Source organism: Bos indicus, chromosome 13 (assembly GCF_029378745.1).
Source record: "Bos indicus isolate NIAB-ARS_2022 breed Sahiwal x Tharparkar chromosome 13, NIAB-ARS_B.indTharparkar_mat_pri_1.0, whole genome shotgun sequence".
Lineage (NCBI taxonomy): Eukaryota > Metazoa > Chordata > Mammalia > Artiodactyla > Bovidae > Bos > Bos indicus.
Window position 1 is genome coordinate 64,378,509 of NC_091772.1, and position 24,640 is coordinate 64,403,148.

At 40.5% G+C, this 24,640-nt stretch overlaps 1 protein-coding gene and 1 long non-coding RNA gene across 4 annotated transcripts in view; one reads left to right on the forward strand and one right to left on the reverse strand.

Moving 5' to 3' along the window:
• The window catches only part of TRPC4AP (transient receptor potential cation channel subfamily C member 4 associated protein), a 69,449-nt gene extending 53,287 nt beyond the window's left edge, over positions 1-16,162 (reverse strand). The window contains exons 1-2 of one of the 3 annotated variants that reach the window (XM_070801560.1): positions 15,754-16,162; positions 1,380-1,508 (exon numbers count right to left, since the gene is read on the reverse strand). In XM_070801560.1, coding sequence (XP_070657661.1) covers positions 1,380-1,508; positions 15,754-15,921 — 297 coding nt within the window. In that variant the 5' untranslated portion in view covers positions 15,922-16,162. Of the gene's footprint in view, positions 1-1,379; positions 1,509-15,391; positions 15,419-15,753 lie in introns of those variants that run through there. The other 2 variants (XM_070801558.1, XM_070801559.1) reach the window with 2 other exon arrangements.
• The window catches only part of LOC139186570 (uncharacterized), a 42,168-nt gene continuing 33,529 nt past the window's right edge, over positions 16,002-24,640 (forward strand). The window contains exon 1 of the long non-coding RNA XR_011570200.1: positions 16,002-16,546. This is a non-coding gene — a long non-coding RNA (uncharacterized lncRNA). The remainder of the gene's footprint in view (positions 16,547-24,640) is intronic.

The window sequence follows — 24,640 nt, forward strand, 5'->3', positions numbered from 1 at the left end:
TTACATGCAATCAAAGTATTTTGGACTAATCCACTAATACCACCCATCTCACAGAGTTATCATAAAAATTAAATATGCCTGGTACATAGTAAATTTCAAGTATTTGTTGAATGCATAAAGAAATGATGATTACATAGCAAGCACTCACAAATATGAATTTCCCTCTTTCATCTACCTCATATCTCAGAGATTTTGCAGGAATCAAGTGAAATAATGTATAATTCTTCACAAAATGTTTTCAAGCAAGCATAAGACACTGTAATTATTTCTATCCTAAATCAAACTGTGAGAAGATTAAGAACACAAACATCTTTTTATAAACTTTTACTTGGGAATGATTTTCAATTTACAAAAAAAGTTGTGTAGACAAAACATCTCTTCTGAAAGGTAAAGATTAAACTTATCTGGCCCTATTAATATTTAAAAATGATTTATGTGAAATAATAAACAGAACTTCACATATGAAAAACATATTTTATTATGATCAAATATAACTTGAATAGATTTTAGCTACATTAGAGCCAGTAATCTAAATTCAAAGTTGGACCTGCTTTCCCAATATGAAGTTTGACCTACTAAATCAGAAATTCTACTGGCAGGGCCCACCATTAACAAGGCTTCCAGGTGACTCTGTAACACACTCCAGATTGAGAACAACTGCCCTGGATGTCTCTGCACTCTTTCCAAGTCCCTTCACCTTCAGATGCCTGTCATACTTATCAACAACCACAAGGCCACTTCCTTGAAGTCTCACCCAAATGGGACCTTTTAAATCCCATTGAAAAAGAATGTATCCCAATCCCAGGGCAAGGCCTCCTTAATTAGGCAAGTACTAGGACAAAACACGGAGAAGGCGATGGCACCCCACTCCAGTACTGTTGCCTGGAAAATCCCATGGACGGAGGAGCCTGGAAGGCTGCAGTCCATGGGGTCACTGAGGGTCAGACACGACTGAGCGACTTCACTTTCATTTTTCACTTTCATGCATTGGAGAAGGAAATGGCAACCCACTCCAGTGTTCTTGCCTGGAGAATCCCAGGCTCCCCCGTGCTGCCCATAGGTGGGCTGCCATCTATGGGGTCGCACAGAGTCGGACATGACTGAAGTGACTTAGCAGTAGCAGCAGCAGGACAAAACAAGTGTGAATAAAACCCAGAAGTATATACACCGGGAACTTTATGGTGATTATCTCTGTGTGGTGGGATTATAGGTGATTTTTATTTTCTTCTTTGCACTTTTTCTGAACTTCCCAAATTTTCTACAGCTTACTCAATAAATACAGGCTATTTTAAAAAGCAGACTGAAAAAGAGGAATAACCCAGATGTCTGGTATCACCTGGAGGCCTGAATGCAGCCCCTCCAGTGCCCCTAACAGTTACCTTGAGGATGTTTTGGCATTCAACGAAGTCACTGTGGAGGTGGCTGGTCGCATACAGCTTAAGGAGCAGCTGCGGAATTCCACTCCATTTGGACTGTTTGTCCCTTTCCGTCAAAAAAGTTTCAGTGAACTGTAAGTCCAAAGGAAAAAAAAAAAGAGGAAACTATTACTGGTGAGGAAAGAAGTACTAGAACATACAGCAAAAGAGAGCAGCTGGCTCCCAAATCCACCCAGGACAAGTCAGTCAAAGGTCTTTCTAGAAACCTTCCAAAGTTTCCCCACAGCCTGTAAGGTCAAAGTCCAGCTCCTGGTTTATGATACACCCCCTTCCTACTCTATCACCTACTTTCCTCTCTTAACTTCTTCTTTGCCCAATGCACACTCTAGGCTCCAAATGTATGTGTTCTCTCTCTATGCTTTGCATATGTGCTTCCCCCGTACACAGCTCTGTATAGGTATGCCACCTGTATGGGGAGAAAATAAACCTAAGGTGGGAGCAAGAGGCGTAATTATTTACACACACACACATATACAGGTTTGAACTGCATGGGTCCACTTACATGAGAAATTTTCTTCAGTAGTAAATACTACAGTACTACACAATCCATGGCTGGCTGATTCCACAGGTGCAGGGAAACTGTGGGTACGGAGGGCTGACTCTTAAGTTATACAAGAATTGTGACTGAACGGTCAGCGCCCCTACGCCTCTGTGCTGTTCAAGGGTGGACTCTATGCCACAGAACATTTCTGGGCATCCTGGAAAGCTCCTCCTCCTCCCTGTCTCTTCTACCTGGAAAGCTCCTCCTCCTCCCTGTCTCTTCTACCTAGAAAGTTCCTTCTCCTTCAAAATGCAAGCCAAAAAACCAGAAACTTTCCTTGATAGGACTTCCTCTCTCTCCTTTCTGAGAGGGTCTGGGACCTTATCTAACATTTATCATACAGTATCATAGTTACTGGCTCATTTGTCCTAACCGCCGCTGCTAAAGAGCAGGTGCCAGGCTGTGTTTACCGCGCACGCCTTCTTTCTCCCCAAGGACGCCAGGCACGGAGCAGGGGCTCAGTAAGTGTCTGAAGGCATGAGCAATAGCCTAGTCTAATGACAGGTTCATTAATCATGGCAGTGTCTATTTTGGGGATATGGCATTATCGGTGCCAGAAGTGAATTATTTTCATGTAGACTTATCCCTCAATTAGATCAAAAGCTCACTGCAGCTTACAAAGGACACGCAGGTCTTCAGTAACAGCTTGGCCTATCCTGATGCACATCAGTACTCTGATCTTGGACAAGTCCCATTACTCTTCCTGAGCTTGTTTTCTTAAATTGTAAAAATAAAATAATTCAAGGGTCATGAAAGATAATGAAATGTTTCTGAATATTTGTATTAGGGTGCACCGTAGGAAATTACCATTTCTGTAGGTCTAAATGATTATCAGAAATGTTATATTCTTCAAGCAAACTCAAATTAAGGCAAACCCCAAAACAATGGAAAAAAACCAAAACACCTTTCCCTTCCTTGAAAGGAAAAAGAAAATAACAATGGCTTCATGGGTCTTGGCAAAAGCAGTGCTTACAAGTTTATAGCTATAAACATTTATATTAAAAAGGAGAGCAATCTCACATTATCTTATCTTCCATCATGAGAAACTAGGGGGAAAACGGAGTAAACCCAACCCAAAGCAAGCATGAGGAAATTAAAAATATCCTTGCAAAAACAAGTGATATAGAGAAAAGAAAAATAACAGGAAAAAAATCAACAAAATCAAATTTGGTTCTTCGAAAAGACCAACAATATTAAAAATAGTTACACTGACTAACTTACATTGACTCAAATTACTATATATTCAGGAATGAAAGAGGAAACAACTACCAATTTTAAGGAGATAAAAAGGTTTACATGGAAATACTAGGAGCAACTATATGCCAACAAACTACATAAATTAGATGAAATGTACAAATTCTCAGAAGGACACAAATAACAGAAACTAACTTAAGAAGAAACAGAAAATCTGATATACCTAAAACAATTAAAGAGATCAAATTAGTGATTTAGTACAAAAGGAAGAAAAGGAGGGAGGGATGGAGGAAGGAAACGACCCATAAAAGCCCAAGTCTAGATGCTTCACTAGTAAATTCTATTGAACATTTAAAGAGAAATGGGCAAATACTTCACAAATTCTTCCATAAAACAGAAGAAGGAACACTTCCCAACTCATTCTATGAGGCTAGTATTACCCTGATACCAAAACCAAAGACATTAAAAGAATACCTAGAAATAAACTTAATCAAGGAGGTGAAAGACCTATACTCTGAAAACTATAAAACAATGATGAAGCAAATTAAGGATGATACATAGAAATGGAAAGATATCCTGTGTCCTTGGATTAGAAGACTAGTTAAAACGTCATACACTCAAAGCAATCTACAGATTTAATGCAATCCCTATCAAAATATCCATGGCATTTTTCACAGAACTAGAACAAATTCCTAAAATGTATATGGAACCACAAAAGATCCAGAACTGCCACAACCATCCTGGAAAAAAAAAAAAGAACAAAGCTGATGGTATCACGCTCCCTGATTCAGACTATACTACAAAACTACAGGAACCAAAACTACACAGTACTGGCACACGGATGCAGACACACAGATCAATGGAACGCAAGAGAAAGCCCAGAAATAAACCCACCACTTACGGTCAATTAATTTATACCAAAACCAACAAGAATATACAACAGTGAAAAGACAGCCTCTTTAATAAGCAGTGTTGGGAAAACTGTATAGCTATATGTAAAACAATGGCATGTGTAACACAACACTGCAAATCAACTATACTTCAATAAAATAAATTAAAAAAAAAAGAAATTTGAACATTTTTTCACAAAATATAAAAAATAAACTCAAAATAGATTGAAGACCTAAATGTAAGACAAGAAACCATAGAACTCTTAGAAGAGAACAGAGGCAGAACTCTGACATAAATCATTGCAGTATGTTTTCTGTGTCTCCTCAGGCAAAAGAATCAAAAACAAATAAATGGAGCCTGATTAAACGTAAAAGCCTTTGCACAGCAAAGGAAGCAATCAACAAAATGAAAAGGCAGAACCCACTGAATGATAGAAAATATTTGCAAATGATATAATAAGGGATTAATATCTAAAACATATAAACAGCTCACACAACTCAAAGCAAAACTACAAAAAACTAATTAGCACAAATTAGCATAACATTATAAATTAACTATACTTCAACAGAAAAAAAAAATATAAACAACCCAATTTAAAAATAGGCATAAGACCTAAATGGACATTTTTTCAAAGGAGACCCACATACACACTTAGAGCTAATCAGTGAGTTTGGCAAGGTTTCAGGATACAAAATCAGTATACAAAAATCACCTGAATTTCTATGCATCTGCAATGAACAATCCAAAAGTTAAAATAAGAAAGCAATCCCATTTGTAACAGCATCAAAAAGAATACTTATGAATAAATTTAACAAAATATAAGATCTGTACAATGAAACACAAAACATCATTGAAAAAAATTAAAGAAGTAAAGAATGCCTAAATAAATGGAAAGCCATTCATGCTCAGAGATTGGAAGACTTAATATTTCTAATATGGCAATATTCTCCACATTGATGAGATGGTTGGATGGCATCACTGACTCAATGGACATGAGTCTGAGTAAACTCCGGGAGTTGGTGACAGACAGGGAGGCCTGTTGTGCTGCAGTCCATGAGGTCCCAAAGAGTCGGCCACAACTGAGTGACTGAACTGAACTGATCAAAACTCCAGACGGCTTCACTGCAGAAACTGACACTACATTTATGCAGATGACACCACCCTTATGGCAGAAAGTGAAGAGGAACTAAAAAGCCTCTTGATGAAAGTGAAAGTGGAGAGTGAAAAAGTTGGCTTAAAGCTCAACATTCAGAAAACGAAGATCATGGCATCTGGTCCCATCACTTCATAAAAAGTGATATAAAAATAGATGGGGAAACAGTGGAAACAGTGTCAGACTTTATTTTTCTGGGCTCCAAAATCACTGCAGATGGTGACTGCAGCCATGAAATTAAAAGACGCTTACTGCTTGGAAGGAAAGTTATGACCAACCTAGATAGCATATTCAAAAGCAGAGACATTACTTTGCCAACAAAGGTCCATCTAGTCAAGGCTATGGTTTTTCCAGTGGTCATGTATGGATATGACAGTTGGACTGTGAAGAAGGCTGAGCGCCGAGAATTGATGCTTTGAAACTGTGGTGTTGGAGAAGACTCTTGAGAGTCCCTTGGACTGCAAGGAGATCCAACCAGTCCATTCTGAAGGAGATCAGCCCTGGGTGTTCTTTGGAAGGAATGATGCTAAAGCTGAAACTCCAGTACTTTGGCCATCTCACGCGAAGAGTTCACTGATTGGAAAAGACTCATGCTGGGAGGGCTTGGGGCAGGAGGAGAAGGGGACAACAGAGGATGAGATGGCTGGATGGCATCAACTGACTCAGTGGACATGAGTCTGAGTGAACCCCGGGAGTTGGTGGTGGACAGGGAGGCCTGGCATGCTGCGATTCAAGGGTTCGCAAAGAGTTGGACATGACTGAGCGACTGAACTGAACTGAAGTGATACATTCTTTGCAAGTACACAGAGCATTTACAAAATGCGCAGCTGCCGGGCCATGGAGCAAATTTCAATACATATCTAAATGAATCAAAACACAAACTATGTTCTCTGACTGCAGTGCAATCAGCCTAAAATCTGTAACAGAAAGATAATTATAAAACCCTGATGTTCATAAATTAAAAAGTATACCTCCTAAAGATGCATAGGTCAAAGAAGAAATCTAAGGAAAAATTTGAAAATATTCCGAAATAAATGACAATGAAAATACTACAGATCAAAATTTGTGGGGTCCAACTAAAGCTATGACTAGTGGCCAGGATAAACTTGATACCAAAACCTGGTGAAAGGAAAATTATAGGCCATTCTCATTCATAAACACAGAAAGAAAAAAATCCTAATAAGAAAATTAGAAATCAAATTTAGCAATCTATAAAAATGATGAAGTTTTGAATCAGAAATTCAGATTTGGTTTAATATTTGAAAAGTTTACTCAGTGTAATTCATCATATTAATAACACAAAGGAAAACAATTATATTAACATCTCAATGGAGAAAAAGCATTTTGATAGAATTCAACACAAAAACTCAGAAAAGAAGTGAATAAGAGTATCTACGGAAAATATTCAACATCATACTTAATGGTTAAATGTTTAAGGCTCTCCCTCTTAGGTCAGTGACATGCCACTTCAATTCACTGTAAAGGAGCATCCCAAACAGCAGTTAGGTAAGAAAAAAAAGATGCAAGATAGGAAGGGATAAAATAAAAGCTTCGTTTGCAGATATACTTGAAGATGACTGTACACACACACAATCCAAAATAATCTAAAGTATTAAAATACAGGAGCAATATAAACACTGCAGCAATACAAAAACCAATCTTGCTTTTATGTTACAGCTACAGTTAGAAAACATGATTTTTAAAATGCTATTTACGATACCATCAAATCGTATCAAACACCAAGGAATGAATCTAACAAAGACCACTACATAGAAAACTATAAAATATCATCAAGAGAGATTAGGAAGATTAAGTCAGAGAAAAAGAGATGTAAGGGAAGGAGAGAATGAGTGTGCAGTATTGAATAGACTGAAAGCAAACCCAATCAAAATTCTGTTGTAAAAATGTACACACTCATTCAAAAATGTATATGGAAATGGCAAAGGACCAAGAAGAGCCAAGGAATGCTTGAAGAAAACTAGGAGAAGCTACTCTTCTGATTCAATATTCTATAACCAAAATCAACACATAAAATTACAGAAAATAAGAATTGGTATTAGCATAAGGGCAAACGGACAAATTAGAGGAACAGAACAGACATGAAACAGACGTGAAAACAAATACTACACAGCACTGGAGGGACAAAAAAAGACTTTTCAATAAGCAACTGGTCAACTCGATATCTCTATGGAAAAGCTCACACCACACCCAAAAATAAATTCCAAGCGGAACATATGTTTCAATGGCAAAGGCAAAACAGTAAAGCTTCTAGAAGATAAGCAGAGTATCTTCATGACCTTAGAGTAGGTAAAGATTTATTAAACAGAATACAAAAAGCACTAACCATAAGGGAAAATAGTGGTATTAAAATTAAGCACTTCTGTTTACCAAAAGATCTTTTGAGAGACTAACAAGGCAAGCCACCAAATAAGAGAAGATATCTGCCAAATATAACTACAAAGGGCTCATATCCAGCAAATAAAAAGAACTTTGTTTTAAATGAAAAACCCCACCAGAAAAATATGTAAAAGATTTAGACAGGTAATCCACAAGACAGAAAGTCCAAATGGCCAATAAACTCCTGAAAAGATGCTTAACTTCACTAGTCATGCTGCTGCTGCTGCTAAGTCGCTTCAGTCGTGTCCGCCTCTGTGCGACCCCATAGACGGCCTCCCAGCAGGCTCCCTCGTCCCTGGGATTCTCCAGGCAAGAACACTGGAGTGGGTTGCCATTTCCTTCTCCAATGCATGAAAGTGAAAAGTGAAAGTGAAGTCGCTCAGTCGTGTCCAACTCTTCGCAACCACGTGGACTGCAGCCTACCAGGCTCCCCCGTCCCTGGGATTATCCAGGCAAGAGTGCTGGAGCAGGGTGCCATTGCCTTCTCCGTCACTAGTCATGAGGGAAACACAAACTAAAATCATGAGACGCCACTTCTCACACACTAGAATGACTAAAAAGACTGGCAACACCACAGGTTAGTCAGAACATGGAACAGGAGCTCACATACACTGCTGGTGGGACTGTAAATTAGTACAACCATTTGGGAAACTGTTTAGCTGATGATGCTAAACCTATGTATATCCTATAACCTAGGAATTCTACGTTTAAGTATACACCCCAAAGAAATTGCACAGATATGCTTCAAGAGACAAGTACAAGAATGTTCACATAAGCATTATTCAAAACCGCCAAAAACTGGAAAGATCCCAAATACTCATCAAAATTACAATGAATTAACTGTGGTTTAATACTATATAGCAATGAAAATGAATGAACTACATCTTTACCTGTCATCAGGGATGAATCTCACAATGTGGACTGAAAGAAGGCAGAAGGCAGACTTAGTACATACTGTTTGATTCTATGTATGTAGGTATGTATGCATATGCGGGCTCAGGCGTGTCCAACTCTTTATGACCCCATGGACTATAGCCTACCAGGCTCTCCTGTCCATGGGATTTTCCAGGCAAGAATACTGGAGTGGGTTGCCATTTCCTCCACCAGGGAATCTTCCCAACCCAGGGATTGAACCTGAGTCTCCTGGACAGGCAGGCAGAGTCTCTACCACTGTGCCACCTGGGAAGCCCTGATGCTATTTGTATAAAGTATAAAAACTAGTATGACTAAATGCAAAGTTAGAAGTTAGACTAGCGATTTCATTTGAGGGGAAGAAGAGTAGATAGAGAGGTTAGTAAGGAGTACAGAGGTGATGCAGTATTTGCTACATAGTAGGTAATTTTGAGCTGTTCATTTATCTTTGTGCATTTCAACACAGAAAGTTTTGTAAATGCCTGAAATAAAATAGTCTTATGTAGTGACTATGGAAGGATCTCGACAATACATTTGTAAGTGAAAAAAGCTAGAAGCACATAGCACGTATAGTGTGTATACAGACTACACAACAGTATGTATAGGACAGTATCACTTGTGTAAGGAAGACTATAGAGACACATTTGCTTTCCTAAGCTTAGACAGAGGGATCCACAAGAAATCAATAACCAGAGTTGCATCTGGGAGTAGAACTGGAGGGAGATAGGAGAGGTGGCAGCAGGCCATCTGTAAGGCAGACTCACTTTCTCCCTTTTGTACATGAGTATATGTTACTCAAAACAAATGTTATCTCCGGCAGAGAGGGACTGACATGAAAGGGGAATTAAATATATTAATAACTTCTCAAATTTGGCCATGGGTACATGTTTACTGTGGCAATACACTGGTATTACTTATTACAGCTTTTTAAAGGTCAAATATTTAACAATAAACTTAAAGAAAAAAAGCCAACTCTATGCACAATGGCATACTGTGGACGTTCAATAAATGTTACGTTCCCCGCCCTAATCCCAAATATCTAAACTTGTCTCCCACCGATCTCCCACAGGAGCACTTCACTTTCTCTTCTGTCTTCTAATGGCCAGTTATGAGGACTTTCTCAATGGTGTTCCTGAGAAATATCTATGCTACTGTTAAAAGTCTACTCATTCTTCAGAACCAACTCACGTCTCACTTATTCTATGAAGTTCTCCAAAGCAATCATAGCCCAAACTTCAAAAGAGAGAAAATGTCTTTTAAAAATAGGAAGATCCTAAGAGAACACTTAGTGCAATCATTTGCAGAGGGGTTAGTCAGGTGATAGACATGATTTCATCTTAGTTGTTACATATTTTAATGTACATCTACCAAAGTGTACCCATAATGAATAAGAAGACTTTCATCAATGCATATTATAGCTAAAATTACAGAAGACCAGAAAAAGAGACGACCCTAAAAGCTCTTAGGAGGTAAGGAGTGGGAATATAGGTCATGTACAAAGGATGGGGCATGAGAACAGAACCTTTCGACAGTTACACCAAGTGTTTAAAGACAATGGAATAATATGCCATTAAAACTCTAACGGAAAATAACTTCTAACTTAGAATTATATACCCAGCTAAACTAAACACTCAAGTATAAGAAAAAAAAGACATTTTCAGACATACAAACTTAAAGAAAGTTACCTCCCATGTATGCTTTCTTAGGTGGCTACTAGAGAATGTACTCCAAGAGAAAGGAACACAGGATTCAGAAAACAGAGATCCAAAACATGAGAAAAAGAAACAAAATGTCCTGAATTTGGTGAAGGGAAACCCCCAAAATTCAGCAATACAGCTATTCTAGCAAGTAACTAGTCCAAGCTGAGGTGGGCCAGAGGGTTCCAAGAAGAATTTCTTTTTAAAAGAAAAAAGTAGGAGTTTTAGAATTTGGTAATAAATTGTAACAAAAAGTAAAGCAAATTTTATAAAGATGATTATAGTGAAAGAAGCCAGACTCAAAAGGCTACATATGGAATGATTCCATTTCTGTGACAGTCAGTAAAACAGCATAACAGGACAGACAACAGATGCGCAGCTGCCAAGGGATGGTGGTGGGAAGGGTAGACTACTACAGGGGAACTTCCTGAATCTTAACTACAGTGGTGGTCACACAACTGTGTGTGTTTGTCAAAACTTACAGAACTATACACTGGAAGGGTGAATTCTACTATACCCAGGTTTCAATTTAAAAAGTAGGGAAAGAAAGGGCAGCTTTTAACTAAGAAAAACGCATTATACAGAATATAACTGTTGCATACTATATGGCTCTGCCGTAAACAATTATATCTTATCACTATCATCATAATGAAAATACCAATGGCCAAAACTGACATAACCACATTAGGAGAATCATGGAAACCAAATGTATGGCACAGGGTGCTGTGAATTAAACCCTCATCCTCTACAAGAGAAAGAGAAAAGATAACCTTTAAAACTGTATAGTCAAGTATTAGCCTTATGTCATTTAGAATATTGGCTTTCCTGTTTTGTGGACTCTTCGCCTGCAAAAGAAAACAGCCACAGTGTGGACAGTGACTGCCCGGGGAGAGTGGGACTTGGGGTGAAAAGTGGGGGCACTGCTGTTATTTTTCGCAAGGTTCATGATACCCAGAGATTCTCCAAATCATAATCGAAATAGTCAGCTTCACACGGAATTTCTTTTACTACTACCAGTTTGTCTTACAAGGCACTTACTCTCATTTAAAAATAATCATCTGGGTTTTGTTTTCCTTGTGAGCATCTGAGTAGTATGATGAAAAGAACCACTATCCAGGCATCTTCAAAGCTGAATTTTTGGCAGGTGTTGTATGGGTTTTTTCTCTTGGAGTACTTGTGGTTTGACAGTTTATAGGAGTGATAATCTCTTACATCATGCTGCCTAAGCTGTCAACCTATTTAGTAAATGTGACACTTCCAGACATTTACAGTTTTTGTTGACTTATTTCTGTCTTTAGTGCTTTTCTTTTTAAATAATTAAATGATGAATTCCATAAACATAAAATGTATGTTTTATTCGTTTAGTTCTAAGTGTAAGATATCAAATGCCTCGAAATAAATTAAGTGCAAGTAAATAGCCTTCTTAAAGATTAATGAAGATTAAATACCTTTAATTAATGAAGATAAAAGACATTGTTAGATTCTGCTAATATTAACCAATGAATGCTTGCATCCACTTTAATGGGATCTGTTATGTTTTAATATAATTAAAAGTGAATTTTATGGTTTGTGAATATAAAAACCTGTTTAAATATTATCCATATTTTTAAAAGAATTTATCCTACTGGGGGGTTTTCAATATCAAATTATCCTTGACAGGCAAAGAGGACAGTATTTGATTTGAACCTCTAGGTTTCAAATGTTAATGCTTAGAACAAGGCTGAAAGAGACAGTACCAATTGAAAATTAAAAAAAAAAAAAGAGGGGTCAATCTAAAAAGATACATATGAAGTAAATAACACCCAGGTAGAAGTTAGATATACCAATAATCACAAAGGAAGTGATGACTGGAATTTGGGAAACAGAACAGGATGCCATAAGCCAGCCTATCATTAGATTTCCAAACTGAAGTGGTATCTTTAGGTGTGGTGGGTCATGACCTGTTGAGTTGCCTTGCCTAGTCTATCACTTTGCCGCAATTCCCACTGACCATGCAGGGTCCTGTGCACCCCAGGGAAGGAAACTGCATTTGATACCAACTGCCACTGGAGGGTTTTAGGCAAAGGATTATAAGATCTGATTTGTTTTAGGGATCAAATGTGCTGATAAATCTGGACAGGCTCTGTAAACACTAAAGCATCATACCAGCATATTTTATTACCTGACAGAGGACAAACTGAAAGGGAAAGATGAAAATAAGGCACACTAAAATCCAACTAGGATAGGCCCATTTTAAATCATTCAGCCCGGAGTCTTCTCCCAGGTTCCTCCCAAGTTCCATTTGGGACTTGAGGAAGATCAGGTTTGGTGGGCTGTATTTGCCATATTAAGTTTTTGAGGTGCCCATTAGATGTCTGTGTGGAGATGCTGAGAAAGTATTTGGATATATCCAACTGGAGCTAAAGGGGGGAACCAGGATGGAAATACAGATTTAGGATCTATCAGAATATAGTTTTGCTAAAAACAATACTTGCTAATCTTTATAGCGTGACTACTATATTTTAGACACCATTTTAAGTGCTTTACATGTATAAATGCTCTTGGTCCTTACCACAGCCTTACCAAGCTAGAGCCCATGATTATCTCTATTTTATAAATGAAGAAACTGAGGCAAAAAGAGATTAAACTACTTGTTCAAAGACACACAGCAAGTATGTACCAGAGCTGGGATTCAAATCTAAGTAATCTGACTCCAGAACTCTTTAAAGCCATGGGACTGTGTGGGATATACAAAGAGACAGCCCCGAGAAAGACAAAGCCCTCAGATACAGTATTTCAAGTCAAACAATTTCCTGAGTCCTGAGGATCAAATGACTGGTGCTGTTTCAGGCTCTGCAGACACATAAAAAAATAAAACACAGTCTTTCAAGAGGCCCAGTCTCAGATCTATGAGCTGATAACAACTATTTACTGAGCATCTACTATATACCATACACTGGGCAAGCTTTTTAGATATATTATTCTACTTACTCCTCCCCCAATAGCACTAAGAAGATGTTACCATTGCCATTTTAGAAATAACGAAACTGAGGTTAAGAGAGGTTACATAATATAACCTAGCAGTAAATGACAGAACTAGGGTTCAATACAGGTCCATCTTACTTCAAAATCTGGTTTTTCCCAAGGAATTCCTGTTACATGCTACAACACAGATGAACCTTGAGGACATTGTGCTAAGTTAAATATGCCAGGCACAAAATTACAAACAATGCATGATTCCACTTATATGAGGTATTTAAAGTAATCAAATTCATGGAAACAGAAAGTAGAAGAACGGTGGTTACCAGGGGCTGTGAGAAGGGAAAAAGAGTAGTTTAATGGCTCAAGTTTCAGATATACAAGATGAAAAAATTCTGGAGATCTGCTTCACAACAATATGAATACTTACTGACTGCACACTTAAAAATGAATGAGTTGGTAAACTTTACATTCATTATGTGTTTAAAACGCAAAGAAGAAAATTTTAACCTGGTCTTTCCAAGTATTCCACAGGCCATAAGAGAATATACTCACTGTGTCATGGAAATACCTGTGAGGAACTCATTTGCTCTGCAACGTGGGGGAGGAAAAGGAGTGGAACAAGGAAGAGATCAAACAAAGTTACTAAGAAGCAACACATTTGAAAGATGAAGATTCCCACTTTATCTTCACTATAGTTTTGGGAAGGAACCGCAGTCTCAACCTCTGAAATAGCTCCCACACCTGTCTGTATGCAACCTGATTACCATACTAATGGTGGTAATTAATGTGGTAATCAATTATTACCACAGATTATAAATGGGGCTCAAGAACATTCCAGTACCTTCTATGCGATGAGTTTCTCCAGTCTCCTTCCATTCCAAGTCATCCAGCATTGGGTACAAATAAATGTAAAGAACTTAATTTTCTTTCATTCATTAAGTTAAAGAACTTTGGTGGCTCTCTATTGCTCTCAGAACACAGAAGATTATCAAGAAGAGCGCTTAGGAGCAAATTACCTAATCTTTCTGAGCCTGTTTGTTCATCAGTGTTAAGAGATGAGTCCTGACACTTGATTCAAAAGACTTGAGAATGAAACAACTTGCACAATGCTTGATCCAAAGTATGTACTCAATAAAGGTGAGTTAAGTTCCCTTTCTGCCCGTTCCTACCTACTCAGGTCAGTAAGAGTCTTTGGGTTAAAGGACAGAGCAAGTATTTCCAGGATCTTAAGGCAGATAGAGAAGAATGCAAAGGGAAAAAAGTTGCTCATCTATGGTTATCTTATGGCAAGGAAAATACTGCTCACCCAGAACTGCTTCTTCATCTGTAACCCTATACAAACACACATATACATATGTCCTTTTAACCATATAATATTAAAATGGCTCAAAACTAAGTTACTATGAAAAATCTCACTCTCATTCTCTCCCTCATCTACCCAATTCCCACTCCACTTTATTAGTTTCCTGTACATACTTAAAAGTTTCTTTATGCAAAAGCTGTCCTTAAGTTAAGCTAATGTTTTACAGGGGTGTTTACAAGGTAAGTTCTGGGAACAAGGTGAGGGGGAAGGGGAGGAGCAAGCAACCTTGGTCTTATTCATCCTGATTTACCCTAAAACAGTGTCCTTCATTCATTAAAAAAAAAAAAAAAAACCCAAAACTAATCATATAATAGGCACGTAGCGTAAGCTAGATAACAAGTACTGCATTAATATTAACTGATTACCCTTCAGCTTTTTACTATGCACCAGAAACGCATTTAACGCTTTACACAATTGTCTTTGATCCTCACAACACCTTAACAGGTTGGTTACTAATTATCATCTTCATTTTACAAATGAGGAAACTGAGGCACAGAAAGGTAAACTTGCCCAACCAAGAGACAGCAGGGTTCTGAATCCAGGCCTGACTCCGGAACCCTAGCTGTTAACCATGACGCTTTACACACGCAACACAGATACAGTCCCTGCACCCGTTGGAGCTCAGCCTAATGTAAGATACAGGCGAGAAAAAGAGTAGACAACAAAGAAATACGTAATTAGAGACTAAGAAAGTAATGTGAACGAAACGAATTCTGGGCTGTAACTGAATAACAATGGGGACCTACTTTAGAAGGGGGGGAGGGGTTATGTCAAGGAAAGGCCTCTCCGAGAGAATGACATTTATGATGACTGGGGAACAGTTTGGTGGCTGCAATGATGACCCACCGCCCAGTTCATCGAGGAGAAACTCGCGGCCCGTAGAGGCTAAAGCAAACTCGCCCAGGGTCCCCCAGACGTGCAGACGTGGCGCAAGGAAGGGAGGATCCAGGAGCTGGGCCCAGGACTCGTACACGCCATCAGTGCCCGATGCAGCCCAGCCCGGCTCGGCCCCTAACCCGGAGCCTCTAGCCTGCCGCTGCCCACTGCTCCGCCGCGGCTGACAGCGTCGGGACAGCCTACAGAGAGGCCCAGCGACCGGCCAAGAGGGGTCAGGCCCGTACTGCGGCGGCCTGGAAGGCCTCTTCCCCGGCCCCCCGCCAGCTCCCGCCCGGTCCACCCCGCCCCGCCCCTCCGGGCCGGCTTCATACCTGCACGGCCCGGGCCAGGCCCCGGCCGGTCAGCTGGCCCTGCCGCAGCTGCAGCAGAATGTTACCCGGCCGCGGCCGGCCGCCCCATCCGCCCCAGGCCGCCACCGTTGCCGCCGCCCGTCGCCCTCGGCCGGCCCCAGACCCAGCAGCCGCCGGCGCCGCCGCCATGTCTCCTCGTCCTACAAACAGGAAGCAAGCGGCCCCGGGGCCGCGGAGATTTCTACGGGGCGGCAGAGGGGTCGCCGCAGCGCCCCCAGTGGGCCGACGGCGGAGGCGCAGGCCGCGTGGCAGGGGCTGTGCGTGCCGCGGGGGCTGCCGGGAAATGTAGTCTTGTTCGCAAGCGGGCAGATGAGAGCGAGCGATGAGTGGTTTCTTGCGCCACTTGTCCTTCTGGCCCCTCGGTCCAGCATTTCACTGAGGTCCCTCGAGGTCGAAGACAAGTCCCTGCGTGCGCAGTCTCCCATTTCTTGCCAATTTGGGGAGGTTACAGTCAAATGACTAGGAAAAGATCTTGGGTTCCAGACCAGGACCAGGCCGCCTGTTCTGATTCCCACCTGCTTCTTTCTGCTGAGACTCGCCACGGACCTCCCTGAGCTTCATTTTCCCGAGTTCATTCAATCAATAGTTCCTGGGAGCCTATTCAGCCAATACATAGTTCCTTGGAGCCAGCTCTGCGCCCAGCACCGAGCGGTCCCTGGAAAAGCAGTGGTGAGCAGAGAAGATAACTAGGTCCCTGTTTTGGAATGCGAGTTACAGGGGAAGACAGCACATCCCTATTCAGACGCACAGTAGGGTAAGTTGTGTAACTTGGTAGGTTGCTGTGAAGTTAAATGAAATAATGGAAGGGAAAATGGTTGGTAAATTGTGACATCATATTCACTGTCAGAGGAAACTTGACCTGATTTCTCCCCACCAGTATGTTCTTACTCTACTCTGAGCCCACATAATCATGCTTTTGGCAAACTTCTGTGGTAGAATCGTGGTGTCTCCTTGCCTTTTTTCATTCTGGGAAGGGGTCTTGTATTAATAACATAAATGAAAGAGGAATGGTGGGTGTAGTGCAATAAGGAATGGTGGAGGTTGTAACTCATAATTTACTGCCCAAACCAGAACATTGTTAAGAATGAAAAAGTGCTATTAATTACAACAGGACAGTAGGCATATAAAGAGGCTGTTTCTGGTAAACTGGGATTGTGGTCGTCGTCCTCATTCCCATCTGCAGGGAGTGAGCTCTACTCGCCTTCAGCAGGTTGTTGCTAAATCGTCTGGTTTTTTCCAGAAAGGCCAAAAGTCTGAATTTTTATGTGAAATTACCCAATTTTGAAAACCCCAAGGGCCAAATAAAACCCTATTTGTGACCCCTGAAACAAAGAGATCAAGATCAGATTCCGGTATACATGGAAATTTAACATGTGGTAAGGGAGACATTTCAAATCAATGGGGAAAGAAAATAAAAAGTTAGGTGTTGAACTTTACACCAAAAGCTAAAATGAATCTCAGACATACTAAAAGTGGTATGTGACAAAATCAAAGTACAGTTTTAAAGCTGGATTGTGCTAATGGTTATACAACCATAAGTTGGCTACAAATAATTAGACTCAAAGTGGGTGAGTTTTATTGTATGTAAATTATACCTCATAAATTTGTGATATGTAAATTATATATGTTAAAAATCAAAGTATAAAAACAGTAGAAGTGAATCTATGGGACTACTTTTATGATTTGGGAGTAGGAAAGTTCTTCTCAATCATAAAACCCAGAAGTCACAAAGAGGAAAAGATTGACAAGTTTGACCGTAGCAACATTAAAGCTTTCTGTATAAGACACTGTAGTGTTTGTCACTCATTCCTGTCCAGCTCTTTTCGACCCTTTGGACTGTAGCCTGCCAGGCTCCTCTGTCCATGGGATTCTCCAGGCAAGAATACTGGAGTGGGTTGCCATTTCCTTCTCCAGGGGATCTTCCTAACCTGGGGATTGAACTCAGGTCTCCCGCATTGCAGGCAGATTCTTTACTGTCTGAGCCATCAGGGAAGCCCCATAAGACAGCATAAACAACCATAAAAGGCAAGGAATATTCTGGGAAACAGTCAGTATCCAGAATGTGTGAGGAACTTCTCATCCCCAGGAAGCTTTCTGAATGGTTTGCTTTCTCATGCACTCCAGGTTTCTATTCAAGGAGAGACCTTCCCTACCATCCATATAAAAACAGCACTCACACTCCTTACTTACGCTCTCCATCTTATTACCTGCTTTGTTTGACCTAACATGGTTTTCTTTCTGCACCCCTCCCCCTGCCTAGAGGATAATCTGGGTCTTTGTTCATTGCTGCATTTATATCCCCAGCACATAGAATAGAACTTGACACATAGTAGGTGGTCAAATATGTTTATTGGCTCAGTAAATTAATGAACAGATGCGTTATTCAGTTCAGTTCATTCGCTCAGTCGTGTCCGACTCTTTGCGACCCCATGAACCGCAGCATACCAGGCCTCAGGCCTCCCTGTCCATCATCAACTCCTGGAGTCTGCCCAAACCCATGTCCATTGAGTCAGTGATGCCATCCAACCATCTCATCCTATGTCGTCCCCTTCTCCTCCTGCCCTCAATCTTTCCCAGCATCAGGGTCTTTTCCAATGAGTCAGCTCTTCGCATCAGGTGGCCAAAGTATTGGAGTTTCAGCTTCAACATCAGTCCTTCCAATGAACACTCAGGACTGATCTCCTTTAGGATGGACTGGTTGGATCTCCTTGCAGTCCAAGGGACTCTCAAGAGTCTTCTCCAACATCACAGTTCAAAAGCATCAATTCTTCAGCACTCAGCTTTCTCTATAGTCCAACTCTCACATCCATACATGACTACTGGAAAAACCATAGCCTTGACTAGACATTACTTTGTTGGCAAGGTAATGTCTCTGCTTTTTAATATGCTGTTTAGGTTGGTCATAACTTCCCTTCCAAGGAGTAAGCGTCTTTTAATTTCATGGCTGCAGTCACCATCTGCAGTGATTTTGGAACCCAGAAAAATAAAGTCAGCCACTATTTCCACTGTTTCCCCATCTATTTGCCATGAAGTGATGGGACCGGATGCCATGATCTTAGTTTTCTGAATGTTGAGCTTTAAGCCAACTTTTTCACTCTCCTCTTTCAATTTTATCAAGAGGCTCTTTAGTTCTTCTTCACTTTCTGCCATAAGGGTGGTGTCATCTGCATATCTGAGATTATTGATATTTCTCCCAGCAATCTTGATTCCAGCTTGTACTTCCTCTGCTGCTGCTGCTGCTGCTGTCACTTCAGTCGTGTCCGACTCTGTGAGACCCCAGAGATGGTAGCCCACCAGGCTCCCCTGTCCCTGGGATTCTCCAGGCAAGAACACTGGAGTGGGTTGCCATTTCCTTTTCCAGTGCCTGAAAGTGAAAAGTGAAAAGTGAAAGTGAAGTCGCTCAGTCTCGACTCCTAGCGACCCCATGGACTGCAGCCTACCAGGCTCCTCCGTCCATGGGATTTTCCAGGCAAGAATACTGGAGTGGGGTGCCATTGCCTTCTCCTGTGCTTCCTCTAGCCCAGCTTTTCTCATGATGTACTCTGCATAGAAGTTAAATAAGTAGGGTGACAATATACAGCCTTGACATAGTCCTTTTCCTATTTGGAACCAGTCTGTTGTTCCATGTCCAGTTCTAACTGTTGCTTCCTGACTTATTGGCTCAGTAAATTAATGAACAGATGCGTTAACACCTACAAAAATCAAGGAAAACCAAACAACCCAATAGGTATGGTGGACTGTACTCTCTCATCTTTGTCACAACTGGGAGACAGGATCCTGACAGATCTTACAGTTCAAATGGCCCTTCAGGTTTCCCTTGGCACTCATCATGTTGGAGGCAAGTCTTCCCATCTCAGCTGTGCTGCTGCTGCTGCTAAGTCGCTTCAGTTGTGTCCGACTCTGTGCGACCCCATAGACGGCAGCCCACCAGGCTCCCCTATCCCTGGGATTCTCCAGGCAAGAACACTGGAGAATGTTCACAAATGTGAACACCCAACCACAAATGTCACTGTCCATTCCTAAATTTGTACGTTCCTCAGCCCATCCTGGCCCAGGCATTCCCCAGATCTATCTATTCACTGAGTCAAAAATGATCACTTCAAGTTCAGTCCCAAGGTCACTACCAACTAGGAAATGAGATAGGTTTCCAGAAAGTTAAAGAGAAGTCGCTCAATCGGGTACAGCTCTTTGAGAACCCCATAAACTGTAGCCTACCAGGCTCCTTAGTCCATGGAAATCTTCCAGGCAAGAGTACTGGAGTGTGTTGTCATTTCCTCCTCCAGGGGAATCTTCCCAACCCAGGGATTGAATCCCCAGGTTTCCAGAAGCCTCTGGGTAAAGGCACTCCCACTTCTCTTTTCTGCCGGCCTTTTCCATAGAAACCAAATGAGTGTCCTTCACCACCAGAGGGCGTAGGACCCCTCCCAAAAGAGCCTCAGATCAGATCAGATCAGTCCCCATGAATCGCAGCATGCCAGGCCTCCCTGTCCATCACCAACTCCCTGAGTTGACTCAGACTCACGTCCATCGAGTCAGTGATGCCATCCAGCCATCTCATCCTCTGTCGTCACCTTCTCCTCCTGTCCCCAATCCCTCCCAGCATCAGGGTCTTTTCCAGTGAGTCAACTCTTCGCGTGAGGTGGCCAAAGTACTGGAGTTTCAGCTTTAGCATCATTCCTTCCAAAGAAATCCCAGGGCTGATCTCCTTCAGAATGGACTGGTTGGATCTCCTTGCAGTCCAAGGGACTCTCAAGAGTCTTCTCCAACATCACAGTTCAGAAGCATCAATTCTTCGGCACTCAGCCTTCTTCACAGTCCAACTCTCACATCCATACATGACCACAGGAAAAACCATAGCCTTGACTAGACGAACCTTTGTTGGCAAAGTAATGTCTCTGGTTTTGAATATGCTATCCAGGTTGGTCATAACTTTCCTTCCAAGGAGTAAGTGTCTTTTAATTTCATGGCTGCAGTCACTATCTGTAGTGATTTTGGAGCCCAAAAAAATAAAGTCTGACACTGTTTCCCCATCTATTTCCCATGAAGTGGTGGGACCGGATGCCATGATCTTCGTTTTCTGAATGTTGAGCTTTAAGCCAACTTTTTCACTCTCCACTTTCACTTTCATCAAGAGGCTTTTGAGTTCCTCTTCACTTTCTGCCATAAGGGTGGTGTCATCTGCATATCTGAGGTTATTGATATTGGGGTCACAGTTAGAAAAACTTAAGCTTCTTCATAGGCTAATTTTTCCCCCATATTAATCCCAAATGGTGTAACCAAACATGCTGATACTACTCAGAGACTATAACTTCTTATAAATGAGTTACCCAACTGGGCAGATGGATTTTCTGGGCAATTTAAAAAAATTTTCAACATAGAAAAGTCATTTTAATCAAAGCAACTGGTACAATTATATTCAGACCATAGAAACAGCTGTTCATATATCGTCCTTTGCTGTTATTTCCAATGATTATATTTTACACATTACATTTCTAATGTACAACTTTTCAAGAATTTGTTTCAAAAATGTTTGTTGGGTACGGTTTCACTTGCCAGGCGCTCGGGATACAGTGCTAAATAAAAGAAACAAAGTCTCTGCCCTCATGGAGCTTATATGCTTATGTAAGACCCACCCTTTTCTTTTTCGGGGCGGGGGGGCATTTACCATTGGCCAAGCAGTTTATTTGCAATATTTTATTTTCCCTCCAGTTTTTTTGGGGAAATTTTCAAATCTTCAGACAAGTTGAAAGAATAATACTACGAATACTCAGATATCCTTGCTTAAACTCATCCATTTTAACATTATTTTATCTTTATTTTTCTCTATTTGCATATATATATATATATATATACACACACATAAACATCAAATTTGTTCCCAAACCATTTGAAAGTAAATTACAGATATCATGATACTATACCTCAATACTTTAGCATATTATCTCCCAAGAATACGGACCTGCTTCTAATAACTATGACACCATCACATCTAAGAAATTTAATGTTATATAGTATCACCTTCTATTCAATTGTCTGCAATTGCCCCCAAGATGTCCTATAGAGTCTTCCCCCCCACCCCCCCAACAGGATTCAATCAAGGATCATGCCTTGTTTTTGAATATCATGTCTCTTTAGTGTCTTTTAATGTCTAAGAGTCCTTTCATCTGTTCTGTCTACATGATACTGACAGTTTTTAAGGGTCTGGGCCAATTTTGCTGAATGCCCTACTATCTGAATTTCTTGATTAGATTAGGGTTCAGATTTTCTAGCAATAATACTATATAGTTGATGGTATCTTTCTCACTGCTTCACATCAGGATGAAATAATATAAATTTATCCCATTATTAATGATGCCAAGGTTGAACTCTTGGCCTAAGTGGTATTTGCCAAGTGTCTTATTGGAAAGGTACATTTTTTCCTTTTGTAATTAGTAAGTAATGTGTGGCCTCAAGACTGAAGCTATCTTGTTCCCCCCACCAACTTGTTTTAATTGCTAAGTCGTGTCTGACTCTTTTGAGACCCTGTGGATTGTAGCCTGCCAGGCTCCTCTGTCTATGGGATTTCCCAGGCAAGAATACTGGAATGGGTTGCCATTTTCTTCCCCAGGGGATCTTTGCAACCTAGAGATCAAACCCACATCTCCTGCATTGGCAGGTGGATTCTTTACCACTGAGCCACCTGGGAAGCCCAACCTTTTCCCTAGGATGATAGTAATTAACCTTTCCTCTGTTGTCAAAGGGGCTTCCCTTGTGGCTCAGCTGGTAAAGAATCTGCCTGCAATGCGGGAGACCCGGGTTCCATCCCTGGGTTGGGAAGATAAGGAAATAGCAACCCACTCCATTATTCTTGCTTGGAGAGTTCCATGGACAGGGGAGCCTGGTGGGCTGCAGTCCATGGGGTTGCAAAGAGTCAGACACAACTGAGCAAGTAACACACACATAGACACACACCCCTGATTCCCATCATTCTTCCAAAGAGTCTGACACAACTGAGTAACACACACACCGCACCCTGATTCCCACCATTCTTCCACACCCCCTCCGTGTTCCAGGCAGACTTGGATCCTTAGAGACCTCCTGTCCTACTAAGGATGAGAAGACCCAACTCCTGCAAATCCCACATTTTCTTTAAGACTAAGTTCCTACTCTTTGCAGAACTCCGGAAGCGTTTCTGGTTAGACTCTCACAACCTAATCCTTGCTCACCAACATTTTTAGTATTGTTCTATACTTAGTTCTCGTGGTTTCTTTCAACTTCCTGGTAGACTGCATCTGACAGAAGGATAAAGTGACAAGATTACTTCCCCTCCTCCTAACATACATATAGTTCAAAAGACATTCAAAACCTTATTTCCTGCAATTGTATAATTATCCCTTTCTGAAACTCTGTTTTGGAAAGAATTAAAAAAAGAAAAGGTCTCTTTTGAAAAGAAAGAAAAAAAAATCTAAGTAAAAGCCACTGCCTCTGAGTCTTTTCCGTAATTCTTGGGAACTTCTTGACAGGCGACAAATTTGACTTGTGGTAAATTCGAGTCTCAAACACAGCCCAAAGTCCTTGAGTGAAATGATGAATAGTGGATGATTAATACCATTTTTTTGTTCTTTAAAAAAATTTTTTTAATTTGGAATAATTTTAGATTTACAAAAGAGTTCCAAGAATAGTACTAACACCCTTACACCCATATCTCATCTTTCTCCAATATTTACATCTTATATAACCATCATTTTTCTGTTTATTTTTTTAAAGCTTCAGTACAAGGAAAAGAAGTCCCAGACTGTTGTGCTGCAATCCTAGAAAGCAATCAATCAAATTAGAAGAGCCCCTATGAAGAAAACAGAATAGATTCCCACCAGGAATTAGTGTCAAAAATTGAGATTCTTCAGCATTCAGAAACTCTTAAAAGGATATAATTACAATTTTATGCCTAGACATTTGAAAATTTAGATGGAATAAAATTTCTAGGAAAAAAATCTATAGCTAAATGGACTCAAGAAGTAGTAGAAAATTGGAATAATCCCATAACTATTAAAGAAATTGAATCTATAATTTAAACCCCCCCCCCCACACACACACAAATTCAGTCCCAAATGGCTCTGAAATCTACCAACCTTTTAAGGAAGAAATAATACCAGTAATATATAATTTCTTCCAAAAGCCAGATAAAGAAGTAATATTCCCCGACTGTTATTGTGAGGCCAGCATAACATTAATACCAACAATAAGAGATAAGGGGCAATGAAAATCTCTAATTTTATTTCATTTAATTTGAGCTCCTTTCATTAATAAGGTTTCATCGATTTCTTGCAACAATGATGGGGACATCAAATACCCTGCTTCTGAAACGTGAGCTTACATCAGAATCACCTGGCCAAGTTGAGCATGCAAAGTTGCTGCAGTTGTGTCCACTTCTTTGTGACCCTATGGACTGTAGCCTGCCAGGCTCTTCTGTCCATGGGATTCTCCAGACAAGGATACTGGAGTGGGTTGCCATTTCCTCCTCCAGAGGATCTTCCCAAATCAGGGATCAAACTCGCATCTCTTTCTCCTGTATTGGTAGGCAGGTTCTTTTTTTTTTTTTTTTTTTTGGAGTGAAAATGTTTTTTTTTTTTTTTTTTTTTAATTTTTAAACTTTACATAATTGTACTAGTTTTGCCAAATATCAAAATGAATCCGCCACAGGTATACATGTGTTCCCCATCCTGAACCCTCCTCCCTCCTCCTTCCCCATACCATCCCTCTGGGTCGTCCCAGTGAAGAAGATATAACAGAGGGAAACGCCTTGGAAGCTACAGGCAATAGATCAAAACCCTGTGGTTACTACGGACTACATAGGAAGGGGCCTATAGAT